This window comes from Scomber scombrus, chromosome 14 (assembly GCF_963691925.1).
Source record: "Scomber scombrus chromosome 14, fScoSco1.1, whole genome shotgun sequence".
NCBI lineage: Eukaryota > Metazoa > Chordata > Actinopteri > Scombriformes > Scombridae > Scomber > Scomber scombrus.
In genome coordinates, this window is record NC_084983.1 from 6,875,313 (window position 1) to 6,891,673 (window position 16,361).

The 16,361-nt window shown below is 41.6% G+C and overlaps 1 protein-coding gene across 4 annotated transcripts in view; it reads left to right on the top strand.

The window, feature by feature from the left end:
* Positions 1-16,361, top strand: part of mtmr4 (myotubularin related protein 4) — a 43,702-nt gene that overhangs the window by 18,175 nt on the left and 9,166 nt on the right. For 3 of the 4 annotated variants that reach the window (XM_062433353.1, XM_062433352.1, XM_062433351.1), the window contains 6 exons: positions 3,767-3,856; positions 9,719-9,835; positions 11,621-11,703; positions 13,349-13,696; positions 15,384-15,497; positions 15,639-15,838. In XM_062433353.1, the coding sequence (XP_062289337.1) occupies positions 3,767-3,856; positions 9,719-9,835; positions 11,621-11,703; positions 13,349-13,696; positions 15,384-15,497; positions 15,639-15,838 (952 nt within the window). The remainder of the gene's footprint in view (positions 1-3,766; positions 3,857-9,718; positions 9,836-11,620; positions 11,704-13,348; positions 13,697-15,383; positions 15,498-15,638; positions 15,839-16,361) is intronic. The other variant, XM_062433354.1, reaches the window with a different exon arrangement.

Below are 16,361 nucleotides of genomic sequence, written 5' to 3' on the forward strand. Positions count from 1 at the left end.
CTTCTGTAAGCTGATTGTCTGGTTGTGGACACAGTGCAACGGACAAACAAAGAAAAAAATCAGAGAACAGAAATACCTCCCTGCTTGTGTTTGTTTGAAAATGTAATGGCAGTGTTTCAAGTCCCTTCTTGATCACATGTTTTTTTACCATGTGAAGGCACTGTGTAGTCGCTACAAGTCTTCCTCTAAACACTGCTGCATTGACTGATTGTCAGGTGAAAGAATTTGTAATGCAATATCTTCATGCTAATGCTCTTAAAGTATGTTTAGCACCTACGCTTTATTATAAGCCAGCTTGCATATAGCCTTCGTCATAGATGTATGGGGCAATCGAACATCTACACAAGTTTTAGTCAGCTGTTTTTTGCTGTAAAGTACACAGAGTTCTAGCAGGGCTGCTCAGAGGAGTGCAACGTCAGTGCTGCTTCATAAGAGAATTAAGTAAATGGTGCCAAGTATCTGGGAGGTAGTGCAGCACAAAGACATATGGGAACCAAGGGAGTAGATGGATTATTGACGTAGGATCTGTGTGTGTGTGGGTTGAGACTGAATAAATGCTCTTTCTACTGATTGGCATTGAATTTCTTAGGGGGAGGCGCTATAACGATAGCTTCTCCTGTAATTTATGACCTCTGTCTGGCAGACCAGGGTAAACTTTATTCCCTTTAGAAAACATTAGTGTCTGGACGGCAGGCTGATGGTTCAGACTGCCCAGCAACAGCGTGTGACATCAACCTGTAATAACGTGACCCTCAAAGGATTGCCACTGACTGATTGCCACTGTCGTGTTCCACCCATTCTCAGGTGAAAATAAGAAAATCGATGATGCACAGACAGCTGCCTCATCAGTCAGATGCCAGGTCTAAGTCCAGGAAAGAGATTTGGAGCAGTTCAGACAAGTTTACCTGTCGTAAAATGAGGCTTTTAGTGTCAACAGGAGTATCTTCTTAAACCACGGTTTGAGTTTTAAATGCAGTATTTTCCCATAAGAATTGGCAGAATGCTAAGTGGCTTTGTTCATGTTATGAGACATTCATGTAATATTGTTTATCTCGTATTTCTGAGCTGCTGAGTGGGGAAGAAGCAATAACATCATCCTATATTACTATATATGGAAATAATCTCTAGTGCTATTGCCAAGTTGAGTCAGCAAATTTCAGAGCAGATATGTTTTGTGCAAAAGTAACATAACAAAGACAGGTAATTTAGGCTAATAATCTGTAGTGACCACAAGGCTATTAGTGAGGCTAACCATCATGGAATAGTCTGCGAACAATCCCAAACTAGAATAATGAGAGTTCCCATTCTTCCTATTTCTGCCGACATTACGTAACGCAGCACTGTGCCAGAAAGCAGTTTCCACGTCAAAGTAGTCTTGCGTGTGTTCGGAGAACGAAACGCAGCATTAGCTTGAACATTAAGGCATCTTTTGGAGGAAATGGAGCTTACAGTAATACCAGGCAGCACTTAACAACGGAGCATCTTTTAAGGAGCGTGCATCTCAGTTTGGCCCATACCTCTACAGCTGCCAGCAGCACTGCCATTTATTAAAATTTATGGTGGAGAAGCAACAGGAAGAGTGGCTCTGTATGGTGACTTATACCATTAATCTCTCTCTGATAGACTTCCCAAACCCAAAGCAAGCCTTCAGGACAAACGCAGCAGTGAAAATAATTCTCCACGAAAGTACCTCTGAGACCTTGACACCTCTGCTCTGTGTCCCATTAGATACCTCCTTCTTCACTCAGCTGAAACTGAAATACTGTTTGACTCTGTAGCTTCACCTTATTGATTGCAGCAAGAAGGCGAGACTTGTTTTTTATTAGAAATCGGTACATTTTAAATACAAAGATGTTACTCTTCATTTTCAAAGGTGTGTATTAGTAGCAAGCTATTTCCTTAAAACATAGTCTTTTACATGTGGAGTCTTCTTTATCTTCTGTCAGTGAAGCTGTAATGTTACAGAAGCTGATGAATAATGCTTTAGTTTTCATTCGTATGATTTCTATGCCCTTGAAATCAGAAGGTGACATTTTGGGGGCTTTTAGAAGAAGGGTATTCACTGTAGGGACCCTTTCTCCATCTGTTCGCAGTCAGCCCAATGGGTGGTATGCTTATCATGTGGTATAATCACCAGCTTGGACCTTCGAATGACAGATGTAATGACTGTAAACATGGCAGGAGGTCTCCATGGTCAGAAATTAGGGGGTTTGAGCTGCGATATATATATATATGATATTACTTTCATGTTGTGCGTCCTGGGACACCATAATCAGTATTTTATTAGCAGCTTGAGACAGTGGATGATCTCCACTAACATAAACCACAGGTGACTGTATTCTGCCTCCATCTGCCCCCCCCCCTCAGGACTCAATTGCTGTTTTCATTAAGACACAAAGCTGACATATGGTCGGACCAGGATGGAGAAGCCATATGTAGCGGAGTAGTAGAAGTAGCTGTGTTCAGACAGCCAGGCACCAAACTGGGTTCATCCTCAGCAACTGCTGAGATAACTCAATGAGGCTGGATGTGGAGGAGTGAAAGAGTGCTGGAGTCTCTCTCAACATCACAAATACAGTGAAAATACTCAAGTTATTAAGTATAAATAGTCTGCTGGCCAGGTAAAATCTGGTTGATTTTGATGAATTGGTAAAAGGAACAACTAGCAGGGGCTTGTCCTTCAGCTGCATCATCTTTCCTCTCCAGTGATTGAAGTCTGATCTGATGAAAGTGTTTGCTCAGTCTGAGAGGGACACTGGCACACAAAGCTGAAAGGACAAGCTTGGCTGCCCTCTTTGTTCCTCTCTCTCGTTCTCGACTCCACTGCCTCTTGAGGTGCTGCAATCTAATAATAGCCGAACCATCCATTACAACAGGTGTGCACTTGATAAGCGTCCATTTGGTTGTTTGATTTATAAGCAACATTAGACACACCACACGGTCATCATTCACGTAGAAACATTTGGGTTTTTTAAGTATTCGTAGAAAAAGTGACTCTAGGAAGGTATTGCTTAATCTCAATGTAAGTGAATGACTCATGAAAAAGTGTGTGTGTGTGTGTGTGTGTGTGTGTGTGTGTGTGTGTGTGTGTGTGTGTGTGTGTGTGTGTGTGTGTGTGTGTGTGTGTGTGTGTGTGTGTGTGTGTGTGTGTGTGTGTGTGTGTGTGTGTGTGTGTGTGTGTGTGTGTGTGTGTGTGTGTGTGTGTGTGTGATACTCCACAAAGCCCCAGTATATCTTTTGTTTGCTCAAGATTGTAACGTCCAGTGATGACGTTTACAGGTTTTTGGTCTCATTTGCTCACACAATAACTCACTGCGTCACGCTAAATAAAAGCTTTTACATGATAATTAAATCAGGGGAAAATGACATTAAGGATTGAGTGGAAAACATGTTAGCAGCATTAATTTCTCTTTAAAATAGCTCGTCTCATTGACCTAACAGAAGGTCGTGTGCCCCCTATTTAAAGGGAATTTTAGATCTCGTAGTAAATATTTAATCTCCTACGTGATGTCTGTGAGTTAGCCGCTGCCAATTGTGAAATTCCGCTTGGCGTGCATCTTACATCAGAGGCTAACCTCCCTGGTATATGCTCTCAGAAAATATTTACTTTGTGGTTGATTTTACGCAAGGTTTTTTTTTTTTTAACCAGTGTGTTTTTTTCCCCCTCAGCTGTAGCTTTATTGAGTGTCCCAACTTTTACTGTCAATCTATATAATGACAGAATCATTTTAACTGACCACCCGTACTTTGTGTTTGTGTCTCGCAGGGTGAAGAGGGGCCTCCCAGTCTGGAGTACATCAAGGCCAAAGACCTGTTCCCCCAGAAGGAGCTGGTGAAGGAGGATGAAAGCCTTCAGGTGAGCCGAATGACAACCACCGCTCCAGTGCACAATCAATCAGTAAAACTTTATTTATATAGCCTCTTCCATACAGGTTAATGTAGTTCAAAGTGCTTCACAGCCAGCTGATTGACAAGCTGATAATAAAACAGAACAAGTGTAAGCCAAGGACAACATAAAGAGAAGGAACAAGAACAAAGAACAAATTGAGACCAATGCATGCAAGAGAAAATAAGAATGATAAAAATGTAAAAAGAAGTATAAATAAAGTAAAATAAATAAGAGAAATATGTAAATAAAAATAAGAGAGAATAGGAGAAAAACTTTATTAAAGCTCAAAATAAAAAAGTTAAAATAGATAAAAAAGACAGAATAAAAAATAGACTATAAAGCACATTCCCACCTGCTGTGACACCCAGCTGCACGTCTGTGGATAAGACAAACGGGAAGCTGGTGAAAAAAGACCAAGTGTAGCACCTCCAGATTATGACCTGATCTTCAGTCCCAGTCCCCTCTGCAACATCCTCAATGAAGCTGTTGTGAAGTGGCAAACTCTGGCAGCCAAGACAGTACGGCAAGAGTCTCCACCCAGCAGGCTCGAGGCCAGACACTGAAGGAGAGGCGATGACACCGGCCGAGAAGAGATCAATTTTAGGTCATTGTTCCGAAAACCCTTTATCAGTGTTCGACACAGGACAGAGTTAATTGGGCAACTCGGTGGTGAACACAGTATTTGCATTTGAATGGAGACGCTGCACACGCTATCTGCAGATCATACTTCTAAATGAAAGCAGTTTTTCTTCAGTATTTATTTAGAAAAGAGATGAACTGATTAGTCTCCCATATTTGGGAAAGTGAAATTGGAACCTAACCAGAACAGAAGCAAGGTTTTGAAAACAGAAAGTTGTTGACACAGTATGTACATTACAAAAGGATTGAAGAAATGCGACCCGGGCCTGCCTGTAATTGTAGTGGTTGTTTATATGTACGCTACATGGATAGATAGTCCCACATCACCAGACCCTCTTTTACAGATCATTTGATGTTTTTGCACTATTTAAACAAAGGAAAATACTTCTACATTCATTCTGCTACACTCACATTGAATATGACAGAACTTTGTCAGAACAATAGAGGAATCCACTCTTTCACACGCCTCTCCACTCAGCAAGTAAAAGTCACTGCAGAGGATAAAGAACGGAGCAGCTAAAAGCATTTAGGTCACTGAAGTGAGAAGGATTTGAAAGTCTATTCCACGGTGAAAACGCCAGTGGCACGTTGGCGACGGGGGCGACTCTCAGCGCGCCCTCCCCTGGTGTTGAGTTTGTGCTCTCTGGCTGTCTGGTGGTTAATGGAGCTGAGCATCATGTGTCTGGAGAACTGGACAAAAGAAAGGTGGAAGGAGGGAGGGACTGGACTCAGCCTGGGGTCACTATCTGTTGTTTCTTTTGTGCTTTTCAGTCGGAGCATGTTTCCAGTCGAGTTGACGGGAGTAGCCTGTTCAGAAGTGTTTTTAAGTTATTATTGAAGGCATGTGCCTCAAAGCGTTTTGTGTGTCAGAGATCCTGATAGATTTATTTATTTCCTGCCAAGCGGTGTGAGAGGAGATCTATAACATAGTGTCTTATGTAAGTAAGTTTATGTGGCTGCATCTTAATCTGAGCAGCCGACAAAACTGTGTCTGTAATAAAATACTTTAGCAGTTGTTCTCATTGTAGTCACCTTGCAACATTTTCTGTTTTTGCTGCCCCTCCTCCCCTCCCTGCATTCACACATTGTGTCTCTGCTTTTGTGTTTTCTTTTGTGTGCAGGCATTCCCATGATAGTTTAACTGACAGCTGATGTCTCTTACCGCAGCTCTCCTGCAGGCGAATCGCATGCATTCCCTACCCCACCATATTTAACACTCCGCTGCAGCCGTTCCTCTCCCGTGTGGAGCGCTGCATGCTTGCAGTTGCGCTGCACACGTGCATGTGTCCTCGCAAGGCAGGCTGCTCAAAACCGGAAGTCACGACTCGAGTGTTATTCACGGGCCTCTCTGCTCTGCTCCACACTCTCTCTCTCTCTCTCCCCGTCTCTCACTCTCTCTCTCTCTCTCTCTCTCTCTCTGTGACTCTCTTTTTTTTTCTTTTTTACATTTCTGCCGCTCAAGGCTTTGTGTAGGAAACGTGACACAGTATCTTCTGGTGCACTTGCTGGCTGTCGGTGACTCATGCACCTACTTTTGGAGCACAGCTTGTTTAATGCAGCTCCCAGTCTGTACAGCATGTTAACTATGGCACTCTCAGCAGGACGTGTTGGGGCTCTTCCACAGCAGAGCTGCACACGCTCAGTTAGCTGCATGTCTGCTTCATTTCAGCCGTCGTTGAGGTGATATTTAATATAATTTGGCTGCATCCTCTGACCTGTGACAAATGTAAAAAAGCTTTCCTTTTTTATATTGTAAAATGGTATTTAAAGCTTTTTCCCCTCATAATCAACAACTTCAGAGTTTTCATCTTTATTTCTGAACCTGTCACTTTAAACTCAGCTATGTTTAAAAAGTTGAAACTGTCCAAACTTCACTGTCTTGATTTGAAATATCCCACTTTTTTTGAAGTCCTGGTGCAGGGTGGCGGAAGAGGGGAGGGGAGGGTGGGGGCTGCCACCTATATTTGGATCTGTTGGTGTCTGAGTGCCGAGTACTACGTGCTCCATTTCCCAGGTTAAGCTGTGCTCTTTGCCTCATCATGCTTCCTCCCGTCCCAGAGCAAACACATTTTCAGTTAGAGATGAGCAACAGCAGGTGCAGCGATAAATGTCAAGAGCTTTTTCTTTTTTTTCTATTAATATAAACTCACTGGACTAACAGTCATCAACAGTATGAAGCACAGACAAGCTTTTGAACTCTTGCCATTCAACACTATTCCTCCTTTTTGTTTAATTTTTAGATTTATTATATGTATTGTCTTGATTGACTGGTAAAAAAGAGGTTAGCTGACTGAGTCTATGTTGACTTGTCTTTATGGGTCTGTCAGTTGCATCCAGCTTGTGTGCTCTGTGCACTAAGGCTGTGCTTTTAACCGTGTTTTGGCTAATGTTGTTTAAAGTAAGCCTGATTTTCTGACATCTTACCATAATCCCCCATCTGCCCTGCTGCATGTCCTCTTTTGACATGCATCAGCGGGTCCTCCTGCATGACTCAGCATTGCCTGCTAATGTAATATGAGGTAAGGTTGTCTCTAAGCAACGCTGCTGTTGTCCTCACTACCAGAAACTTCACAACAAGACCTGAGTCCCAGTGTGGTCCCCAATGACTGTGATTATGTTATAGCAGCCAGAATATTAGTGCAGGCAGACGTGATGATTAAAAAGTGAAGTGCGAAGCCCTGGCGTAAGTTAGGAATGACTGAGTGTAACACAATCCTCTGTTTGTCAGCTTAGAGGGAGAGATGTCCGAGAGATAATATATATCCTTACAGGCTTTATTGTATAATTTCACATGGAAGGAATGTTATATGCAAGGTGATTGGAAATAGTTTAATCTCTGTGTATAATGGTTTAGCATAACAGTGTCTTAAAATTGACTGGACATCATTTTTTAAAATCCCTTGAAAAAGCATCTACAGTAAGCAAAACAGAGTGACATTGACCACTCTGAAATTGGTCAGGCACTTCCATTTTTATATAAATGAATACATCCTTTAGAAATTAGCAACCGTGGCCATGTCTGTGTTTCACACCGTCAGCTTTTAAAGCAGCGTTGCCTTGCGCCAAAATGAAATAAAAAATGTTTTCTGTTAACCTCTGTTGGGAACCAATTATCTTAATGTAGGGGTCTTGCTGCAGCCAAAGCCCCGGCTTGGCTGTGCCTGTAATAAAATGGGTACAAGTAAGAATGTTAATAGACAGTTTGGGGTTCCTCACTGTACCATCAGCGCTGGTTCAGACAGTCTCCCTCCCAACACAGTCTCTTGTCTGCCTGCCTGCTCATTCAAGCTCACAAACATGCCCTCTGTGCTCACAAAGATCCTTCTGTAAAACTAATTGGACAGCTAGGCATCTACACCGTTTCCCCTCGTGTCCCCCTTTTCTCATATTTGTAGTGTTGGGGCACCTCAAGCATTACGAGTTTAGCTTTTGTTAGGCAGGATAGATTCATAAAATGTCGCAGGCCTGAACTCTGCCTGTTCCTTATGATTAGGGTTGAGTATTTGGAAATGTTTGATACTCTAATATGATGTCCATTATGATAGGTTAGAGCGAGGACAATATATCGGTAAGAAATAAGCCAAATTCATTAGTGTTAACACAAAGTAGCTGTATGAGATCTTTGCATAAAAAAATGCTGTTTAAAATGAGAAAAGTTGTTATTTAAGTCGTAAAATATCTAATCGATGATTACGTAAACAAGACTAAGAATCAACTAAGGGGTTGGAATGTTGGTCCATTGGGCAGTTCCATGGTTGCTGTTTGATAGCTTGTTTATTTATGTATTGTATTTATGGTGCCTTTATCATCTGACTTTATATCATCCTCAATCACCACCACTAGGTCAAAGTTTTAACTTTTCCGGTGATGTGTCTCAATATCTACAAGTCCATTGTTTCTCAACCCCTAGTGGTCCATGTTGTAATTACAAGGTTTTCACAACAAAATAAAATACACATTTTAAAAAGATTTTATGGCCTTAAAAGACATTTTTCCTCTAATAGTGATTTAAGCCTTTATTTATCTTGACTGCAAACACTTACAGGCCTTTATTTATATTTAGTTTGAGAAGTATAACTGGTCAGTGGTCATATTTTATGCAAAGCCTCATTTTTGATGTGCTCCTTTTTTGCCCTGTTAAAACCCTGTTACTGCATTACGCTTTTAATAAAACTCACACTTCCTGTATTCTGTAAATGAAAATCCCTCTGGCGTTTCAACAGACCTTTCATTTCTTAACAAAAATGTTATTGGGAAACATTTGTAGGAAGAAGTTATTGAAGCAAACAAACACATAAACACAAAGGAGGAGAAGAAGAACAGTTTAACAGAGTAGTAGCAACATGGAGAAATGGCTTGAACTAAACTAGGGAGACCAGAGTCTGTTTAACCGGTGTTTGGGACACTGGTCAAACATATTCTGGTCCACAGGAGAAGAAAACCAAGACTGAGAATAAAAAGAGGCAGTATAAAGGACTGCATCATGTTTATGTTGATTGTGCATACATATGCTGTTTCATGCTGTTTTATTTTAATAAAGGGATATAGATTTTGGTTTTTTTGGGACTGGTCGGGAAGGTGAGTCCTGAGGACTGCTCAAAATATTCAGCGAGTCAAGTACCAAAAAAAGTACCACTATACTAGAGGGATTGGCACAAAATGTTTATGCAGACACTCATGGTGCTCCGATGATGAATCCTAATGACTTTGGTGATGACCTGATCTTTCATCCAGCGCCAACATGAGGTTATCATTTGTTGTTATGAATGAAATTTCTACTTCTAGAACTATTGAGCAACAGAGTGTTATTGAATTTGATTCACACATTCATGTCACCTCAGGATAATTGTAATGACTTAAAAGCATCAGCTGTACTGTGGCTTTAGCACTAATGAGAAAACATTAACATGCTAACATGCTAAACTAATAGAGTAAACAAGGTGAAAATTAGCATTCTCTGTGGCTATAGACTATTATTGTTGTTAACCAGAGTTTTGTATCAAGACCTTCAGTAATTAGAAAGAGCCTGGAAAACACTGAGAGCTCAGGTATAATAATAATAGAAATGTGGATGTTATGATTATGCATCCAGTAGACATAATAAAGCGTGACAGTAAGCAGGTGTTATTATTTTTTCTTTTCGCTGCTACTACTGTATTTCAACAATCTGGTTGTTTTGTGTGCCTACAGGTGCCATTCCCAGTTCTTCAGGGGGAAGGGGTGGAATATCTTGGCCATGCCGATGAAGCCATCATTGCCATATCTAACTACAGGCTCCACATCAAGTTCAAAGACTCTGTCATCAATGTAAGTGCACGCCACAGGCTGTAAACATACAGAAGAACCACAAAAGCAGAGTTTCACTTCAATGTCTCAGCAGCGCTGCTGTGCCGTGCCACGCCACCACAGAAGCCAATAGCAGCAGAGAGGAGATTATATTGTTTAGTTTGGACACCCATAGGCCTTTCCCTTTACCCCATATAAAAATTTTTATAAACACATAATTGTGCAAACAAGGCAAATAAACCTACAAGTGCTTTACATGAGGCACCCATAAAGTGGTTTAGACAGGCAAAGCTGGCTTGAGGTTGTTTTGTACCAGGACTTGACCACAGGAGTAGCGGGGGCCCTCTGATGTTCAGGCACAGGGGGTGGGGGGGGGTAGGGGGGGCGGTTTTAATGTGACATCTAGGCTCCAAGGGCCCGGCCCCCGCTGGCACTGATGTCCACCAGCCCGCTCCTGCTGACGTCAGGCCTCGCTCAAACACAAACAGGCCAATTGTTTGTGTTCACTGGCAGCGAAATTCCTGCCCTCTTCCCAAATCCCCTGTCATCTTTTCCAGAAGGATTCCGCTCCTGGAAAAGATGACAGAGGATTTGGGAAGAAAGAGAAAGGCGGTCGCTATGCGTAGATCACTAGGATGTTTCACCTTGAGTCAGATTTGTTCACCGAGACCAAATGTCAGCGGCTCACAGTCCCCGTCGCGCTGCCTTGACTCGGACATCACGGATGAACTCTGAATGGACGCCAGCGAGCCACAACCTCTCACCCACACACACCCCTACCCCCACCCCCCACCCCCCTATCCCTTCACAACTCATCCCCATACTTCTAAGCTGTTTTCCTGCCCTTTGCACCCGTCCATGTTTGTCTTTCTCTCCATGATTCAATTTGGCTTGGTCATGTGCTGCAAGTAGCACACTGCGTGATCCGCTCAGTTATCTTTCATCTCTCAATCTCTTTGATGTTCTTTCCTTTTTTTCCCCTTTTTTTAACTCTTCTTTTTCGTCTCTTGAATTCTTTTGGTTTAATAGTTTGTTTTTTTCCCATTTCCTCCTGTCTTGTGTCTTCCCTCCCACCCTCCCTCACTCTCTCTCTCTCTTTCTCTCTCTCTCTCTCTCTTTCTCTCTCTCTCTTTCTGTCTCTCTCTCTCTCTTTCTGTCTCTCTCTCTCTGTGTGTGCTCCATGTTGTCACTGTGTTTTAGACCTACCCAGGTGTGGACAATGAGATATCTGTGAGTACCATATGATGAAACACCGCCCTCTGCCACAGTCTAGACAGCTTTAGCCATCCAGCTCCGCTTCACTCTATTCGATTACAGCGTACCGAGGACAAATTGTACTTTACATCCGACTGAGCTCCAACACCGGGCTTATTTTAATTTTAAATGAAAGCACCTTGCTGGGTGATTGTGCTGCAGTACGCTGCCTGAGACTTAATGAAGACTATTTTCTGCCATAAAACATGAAATAGTTGTTATTTTCTCATTCTAAATATAAAGTTTAGTGGGTGATTCTGTAAATCTTGGCAGCACCTTCAATAACACCCCAGTCCACACACACTATTACTCAAAAGCTATGAAAACAAAATAGACAGCTCTGTGGACAGCCAGGTTTCTAGCTTTTGGTTTGTATAATAACAGAGGTTTAGGGACAAAGTCAAAACACTGCAGAGGTCTCCTTCTCCTCCACAGTGAGGTAGAAGCTGTCTCTACTAGACCAGAGGGTGGCAACCTCTTTGCAGATGTGCCGTCTGCTCTGACAGCGGGGCCGTCAGGCTGATGGCACACATTCTTTGTCTCCCCCTACAGGTGCCTCTCAGGCTGATAGAGAATGTGGAGAGCAGAGATATGTTCCAGCTGCACATCATCTGCAAAGACTCCAAAGTTGTCAGGTAAGAGAAAAAGTCACTCTATACGCACGCTAAAGACATCGTATTAAACCTGCACATGGATTGATGCTGTCATAAATACAGCACCTTCCTCCGGTACTCATTTGAGTCAAAAAAGATAATAGTTCAATTCTTCACTGGCCATAGGAGGCAGTTTATATTACATACTAGCAAGTTTAAATGTTAATCACTATTTCTAGGTGTAAAATAAGCTGTTACAACTCCTCCAGTTAAAAAAAAACATTAACACAATAACAGTGTTGTTCAGCCTCTCCCTCCTAATTACTTAATGACATTAGTGATAATGGAGATCATGTCTTGTGACCTGCCTGTGTGAAGTGATTTATAGAGTAGAAATACAGGATTTTTAGTAACAAATTTAAAGTTTGGAAAGATAAAAGAGCACCAAATTGTGTATAATTTGGATGTTTTTTGTAATAATGAGGATAGTAATGATACTAATTAATGATTTCTCTGTTTGGTATGTCTTTGTGTTAGCAGGACAACAGCTATAATTCTGTTTTTGCTTATAATAGTGCTGAAATGATTAGTTGGTTGATTGATTAGTCAAGCATGGGAACTTAATTAACAACAATTTTTGTTATTGATTAAATGTTTAAGTTATTTATCCAAGGCAAAATGTCAAATATTGACTATGTCCAGCTTTTCAAATGTGAGGCTTTGCTGCTTTTCTCTATTTTATACCATATATCGAGTGTCTTTCCAAATTGAACTAACACTGTCTGCCAATTTTTCATTATTTTATGTATATTATTATTTATTATTTTATGGACAAAACATAAATATTAAACACAAACTCTGTAATCTCTAAAAATATTCAACAGATTCATTGATAATGAAAATAATCATTAGTTGCAGCCTCACAATATCTCTAATATATTTTGTCTGAGAAGATGAATAGAATGTAATATATCACTGAAACATGTAGAAAGTAATTATGATGCTTTTAATATTGTTATGAATATCTAGAGAGATCCATTATGATTCATAGTTGCTTTTAGACATATTTCCTTTTTTGTGTTGATAATCCTTGTCATAATAACTCAAGATGTTCTGTAATTTCCTTCCAGTTAATACCACTATAGTTCTAATCTTCAAATGTTTTACTGAAAGCTGATTGAAATAAGGATGATTGCAGGTTGTACTTTGGACTGTTCTTTGATCAGAGTATGCTCTGTAGCGTTTGTTGATTCGGAGCTGTTGTTATTGGCAATTTTGTTTAATTTGTGATAGCTACACGATCATTTGCCAAGATCAGACAGATGGCAAATACATAACTACCACTAAGATCGCTCTCACTTGTTTAAAAAAGCAATTTCAGGGGAAAAAATAAAGAGCAAGGCCTCCTTTATTTCACAGCAGACTGAAATTCTCATCTGTTCACACACATCTGTAAAGTTCAAAACCAGTAGAGCCTTCATATTTTCAGCAGCAGATGTGCCAGCAGCATCTTGGTTCCCCGTCATTAAGCAGCTATATTATTATCCCAGTTTAAAGGCTGGAAAATCACTGAACATCTGAAGAAATGTGTTGTTCTTATTTGTCTCCCCATCCCCAGTGTGTAAACAAGATATTTAGATTTAGAATCTCAGTAATATTTCTTATCTTTACATCGGGTTCTCCACAGATGCCACTTTGCAACGTTCAAGCAGTGCCAGGAGTGGGTCAAACGTCTGACCCGGGCCATCGCTCACCCTGCCCGACTGGAGGACCTGTTCGCCCTGGCCTATCACGCGTGGTGCCTCGGAGGCTGCGCCGATGACGAGGACCAGCACGTTCATCTCTGTCGCCCAGGTCCATACACACAACAGTCAAGACCCAACTTGGAGAAGTCTGAGATCGCCCTGTTTTTGTTAAAACATAGTAATCTGTTTGCAGGTGATCACGTGCGTCAGAGAATGGAAATAGAGGTCAAGAGGATGGGCTTCGACACGCAGAACGTCTGGAGAGTGTCAGACATTAACTGCAACTTCAAGTACGTCACAGATATTTTACCCTAAATAGAATGACACCTCTGTGGTGGAGAGAGCCAAACGGTACCGTCACTGTTAAGAGTTGTGACGATTGTTTCGAAAGTGAATGATGAGTGACGGAGTTTCGAGGAGCTTTTTCAGGCTGCGACAGAGGGCAGGTCTGGAATCAGGCAGGATTAGAAACACTGTCACGGTGATGTCGCCAAACTGAACAGATTGTGCGACCAACAGCTTGTGTGCACATTGGCACATCTCATCTCAGAGAAATGGGAGTTTTTGAATTCTCGCTGATCTACAGAGTGACTTTTAGGCAGAAAGTTGGCAGGGATGATGATGGATTTAAATTGCCAACAACATATTCCTTTTAGGGAACGTTAACAGCTTGAGAGGGGACTTTTAGAAGATTTTAGAAGTCAGCTTGGACTCACTGTAATGAAAACAGGTTGCCAGTGGTTTCCCAGTTGTGGCAAAAAAGGTGTGTCCAGATCTATCAAAACATCCATAGAAACATAAATCATACTGCATAAATCACCTCTCCACCACTGATCAATATGTGGTGTATGTTCAAAACAAGTACTTGCTTTGCCAATAAATCTCTCAAACTATGACCCCAGTGTCACGCAGTCACCTTCTCATAGCACTGACGCTCTGCTATAAGTAGCTTACTTAGTGATTTATTGGTAAAGTGAGTATTGTGTGAAACAAATAGCACAGACATGAAATATGCTACTGGAAATGTTTGAGAGGTTTTTATGGATGTTTTGATACTTACTGCTGGGTTACCATTGCAACTGCTGTGAATTTAGGATGACTACAGCTGCCATTCTCCACATAAGAACAAACAAACAAAGAGTCATCTTTCAACCTTAAAGGAGGAGAGTGTTGCTCAAAGGATAGATTTGGAGTGGATTATTCCGTTTAAATGCCCGTAATAATACATACAGGTCTTTACAGTTCAGCAGCACTCTCACCATCTTTAACACACATGAATGAAATAGCATCTTAGCAGCCACTCGAGCAGAAATAACGCAGTTTATCTGCATGTGTACCTGTGTATCCGACTCCTGTGTCTCCTTTGCTGTCTGGGCAAATAAATGCTTCATGAAAAAAAAAAAAAAAGAAGGTCGGTCTGCTCGAGGGCCCCAGAGAGCGCATCCTGCTGAGGGAGACAGACACACAGGACAACCGGCTAATTAAACAAGCCGCAGCCTGCTGAGGCCCATGACTCAGCACAGTATTTCACTTTCCCTCTCTCCCACACACACACACACACACACACACACACACACACACACACACACACACACACACACACACACACACACACACACACACACACACAGTCTCTCCCTCTCCCTCTCCCTCCCTCCTTAGACAGTCAGCAGGTGACTAGAAATTGAAGACAGTATCACGTGAGAGGAGGAGGAGGAGACAGATGGAGTCAGGCGGTAGCGCTTTGCCTTTTGTTCTCCGCCGAAGTCGAGAGCTCTTGATGCAGTAGTGACCCTGAAAACAAGAACACTTGTGTTATTTGTAAGAATGTGTGTTTGCTGTAGCTGAAGCACTACATTACTTTTGTGTTTTTTCTCGTTTAAAGACTCCTGGAAAGCCCGCAATGCACTGAATGTATAATAAAAGCTGAAAACACTATATTTATATATATATGTCACTTATCCTCCCTGTGGACAGGCTGTGCTCCAGCTACCCACAGAAGCTTCTGGTTCCAATATGGATCACTGACAAGGAGCTGGAGAGTGTAGCTTCCTTCAGATCCTGGAAGAGGATCCCTGTGGTGGTCTACAGGTGGGTTTTACTGACACACTGTTTCACATGTTTTGACCATTTTCCCTTTTTTTTTGTTGGTCATTTAGAATTGTTCACTAACTGCAGATGTTATGATTCATCTCTGTTTGGGTTTACTGACTTTTTAACCTTGGATTCCAGACACCAGAGGAACGGGGTGGTGATCGCCCGCTGCAGCCAGCCAGAGATCAGCTGGTGGGGCTGGAGGAACACGGATGACGAATACCTGGTGACGTCAATCGCCAAGGCCTGTCAGATGGACGCAGGAGCCAAGGGTACCTGTGGTGCGCCAGCCTGCCGACAACGTGGGGAAGCTCCCGACTCCTCTGATAGTGATTTTGGTAAACCTTTTTTTAATATTTTATGTATACAGATTTATCAATGCACTCTTAGAGCAGAGTCGCTGCTAAGAATACTAAGAAACTTCAGGCGGTTATTTGTGAAAATGACCTCATGACTCAGGGGGAAGAAGATTATTTCCGTTATTTTCATGTCTAATTTTTCCCTTCTTCCAAAGTGGACTGCCAGGAGATAATGATGCTAATCATAAGTGCCCAAATATGCCTGCATACATAGGGCCTGCTTAGCAAATGCATTTCCAATCATTTATGGATGATCAAGTAGCATTAAATCATATTTTGCCTCTATTTCCTGAATTGTTTATTTGCTGCTATTTAGCACTTGCGGTATCCATTAATGTGACTATCATATACAGAATTACGACTTCCTAAGAAGAACCGCAAGAGAAACTTTCACAGAAAAACAACTCTGAACACAGTTTTGTTTTTATTTGTTTTTCTACATTTTCTATTTTTATTTTGGTTGTTTTCGAAGGTGATGACAGTATGTCAAAATACAAGAACA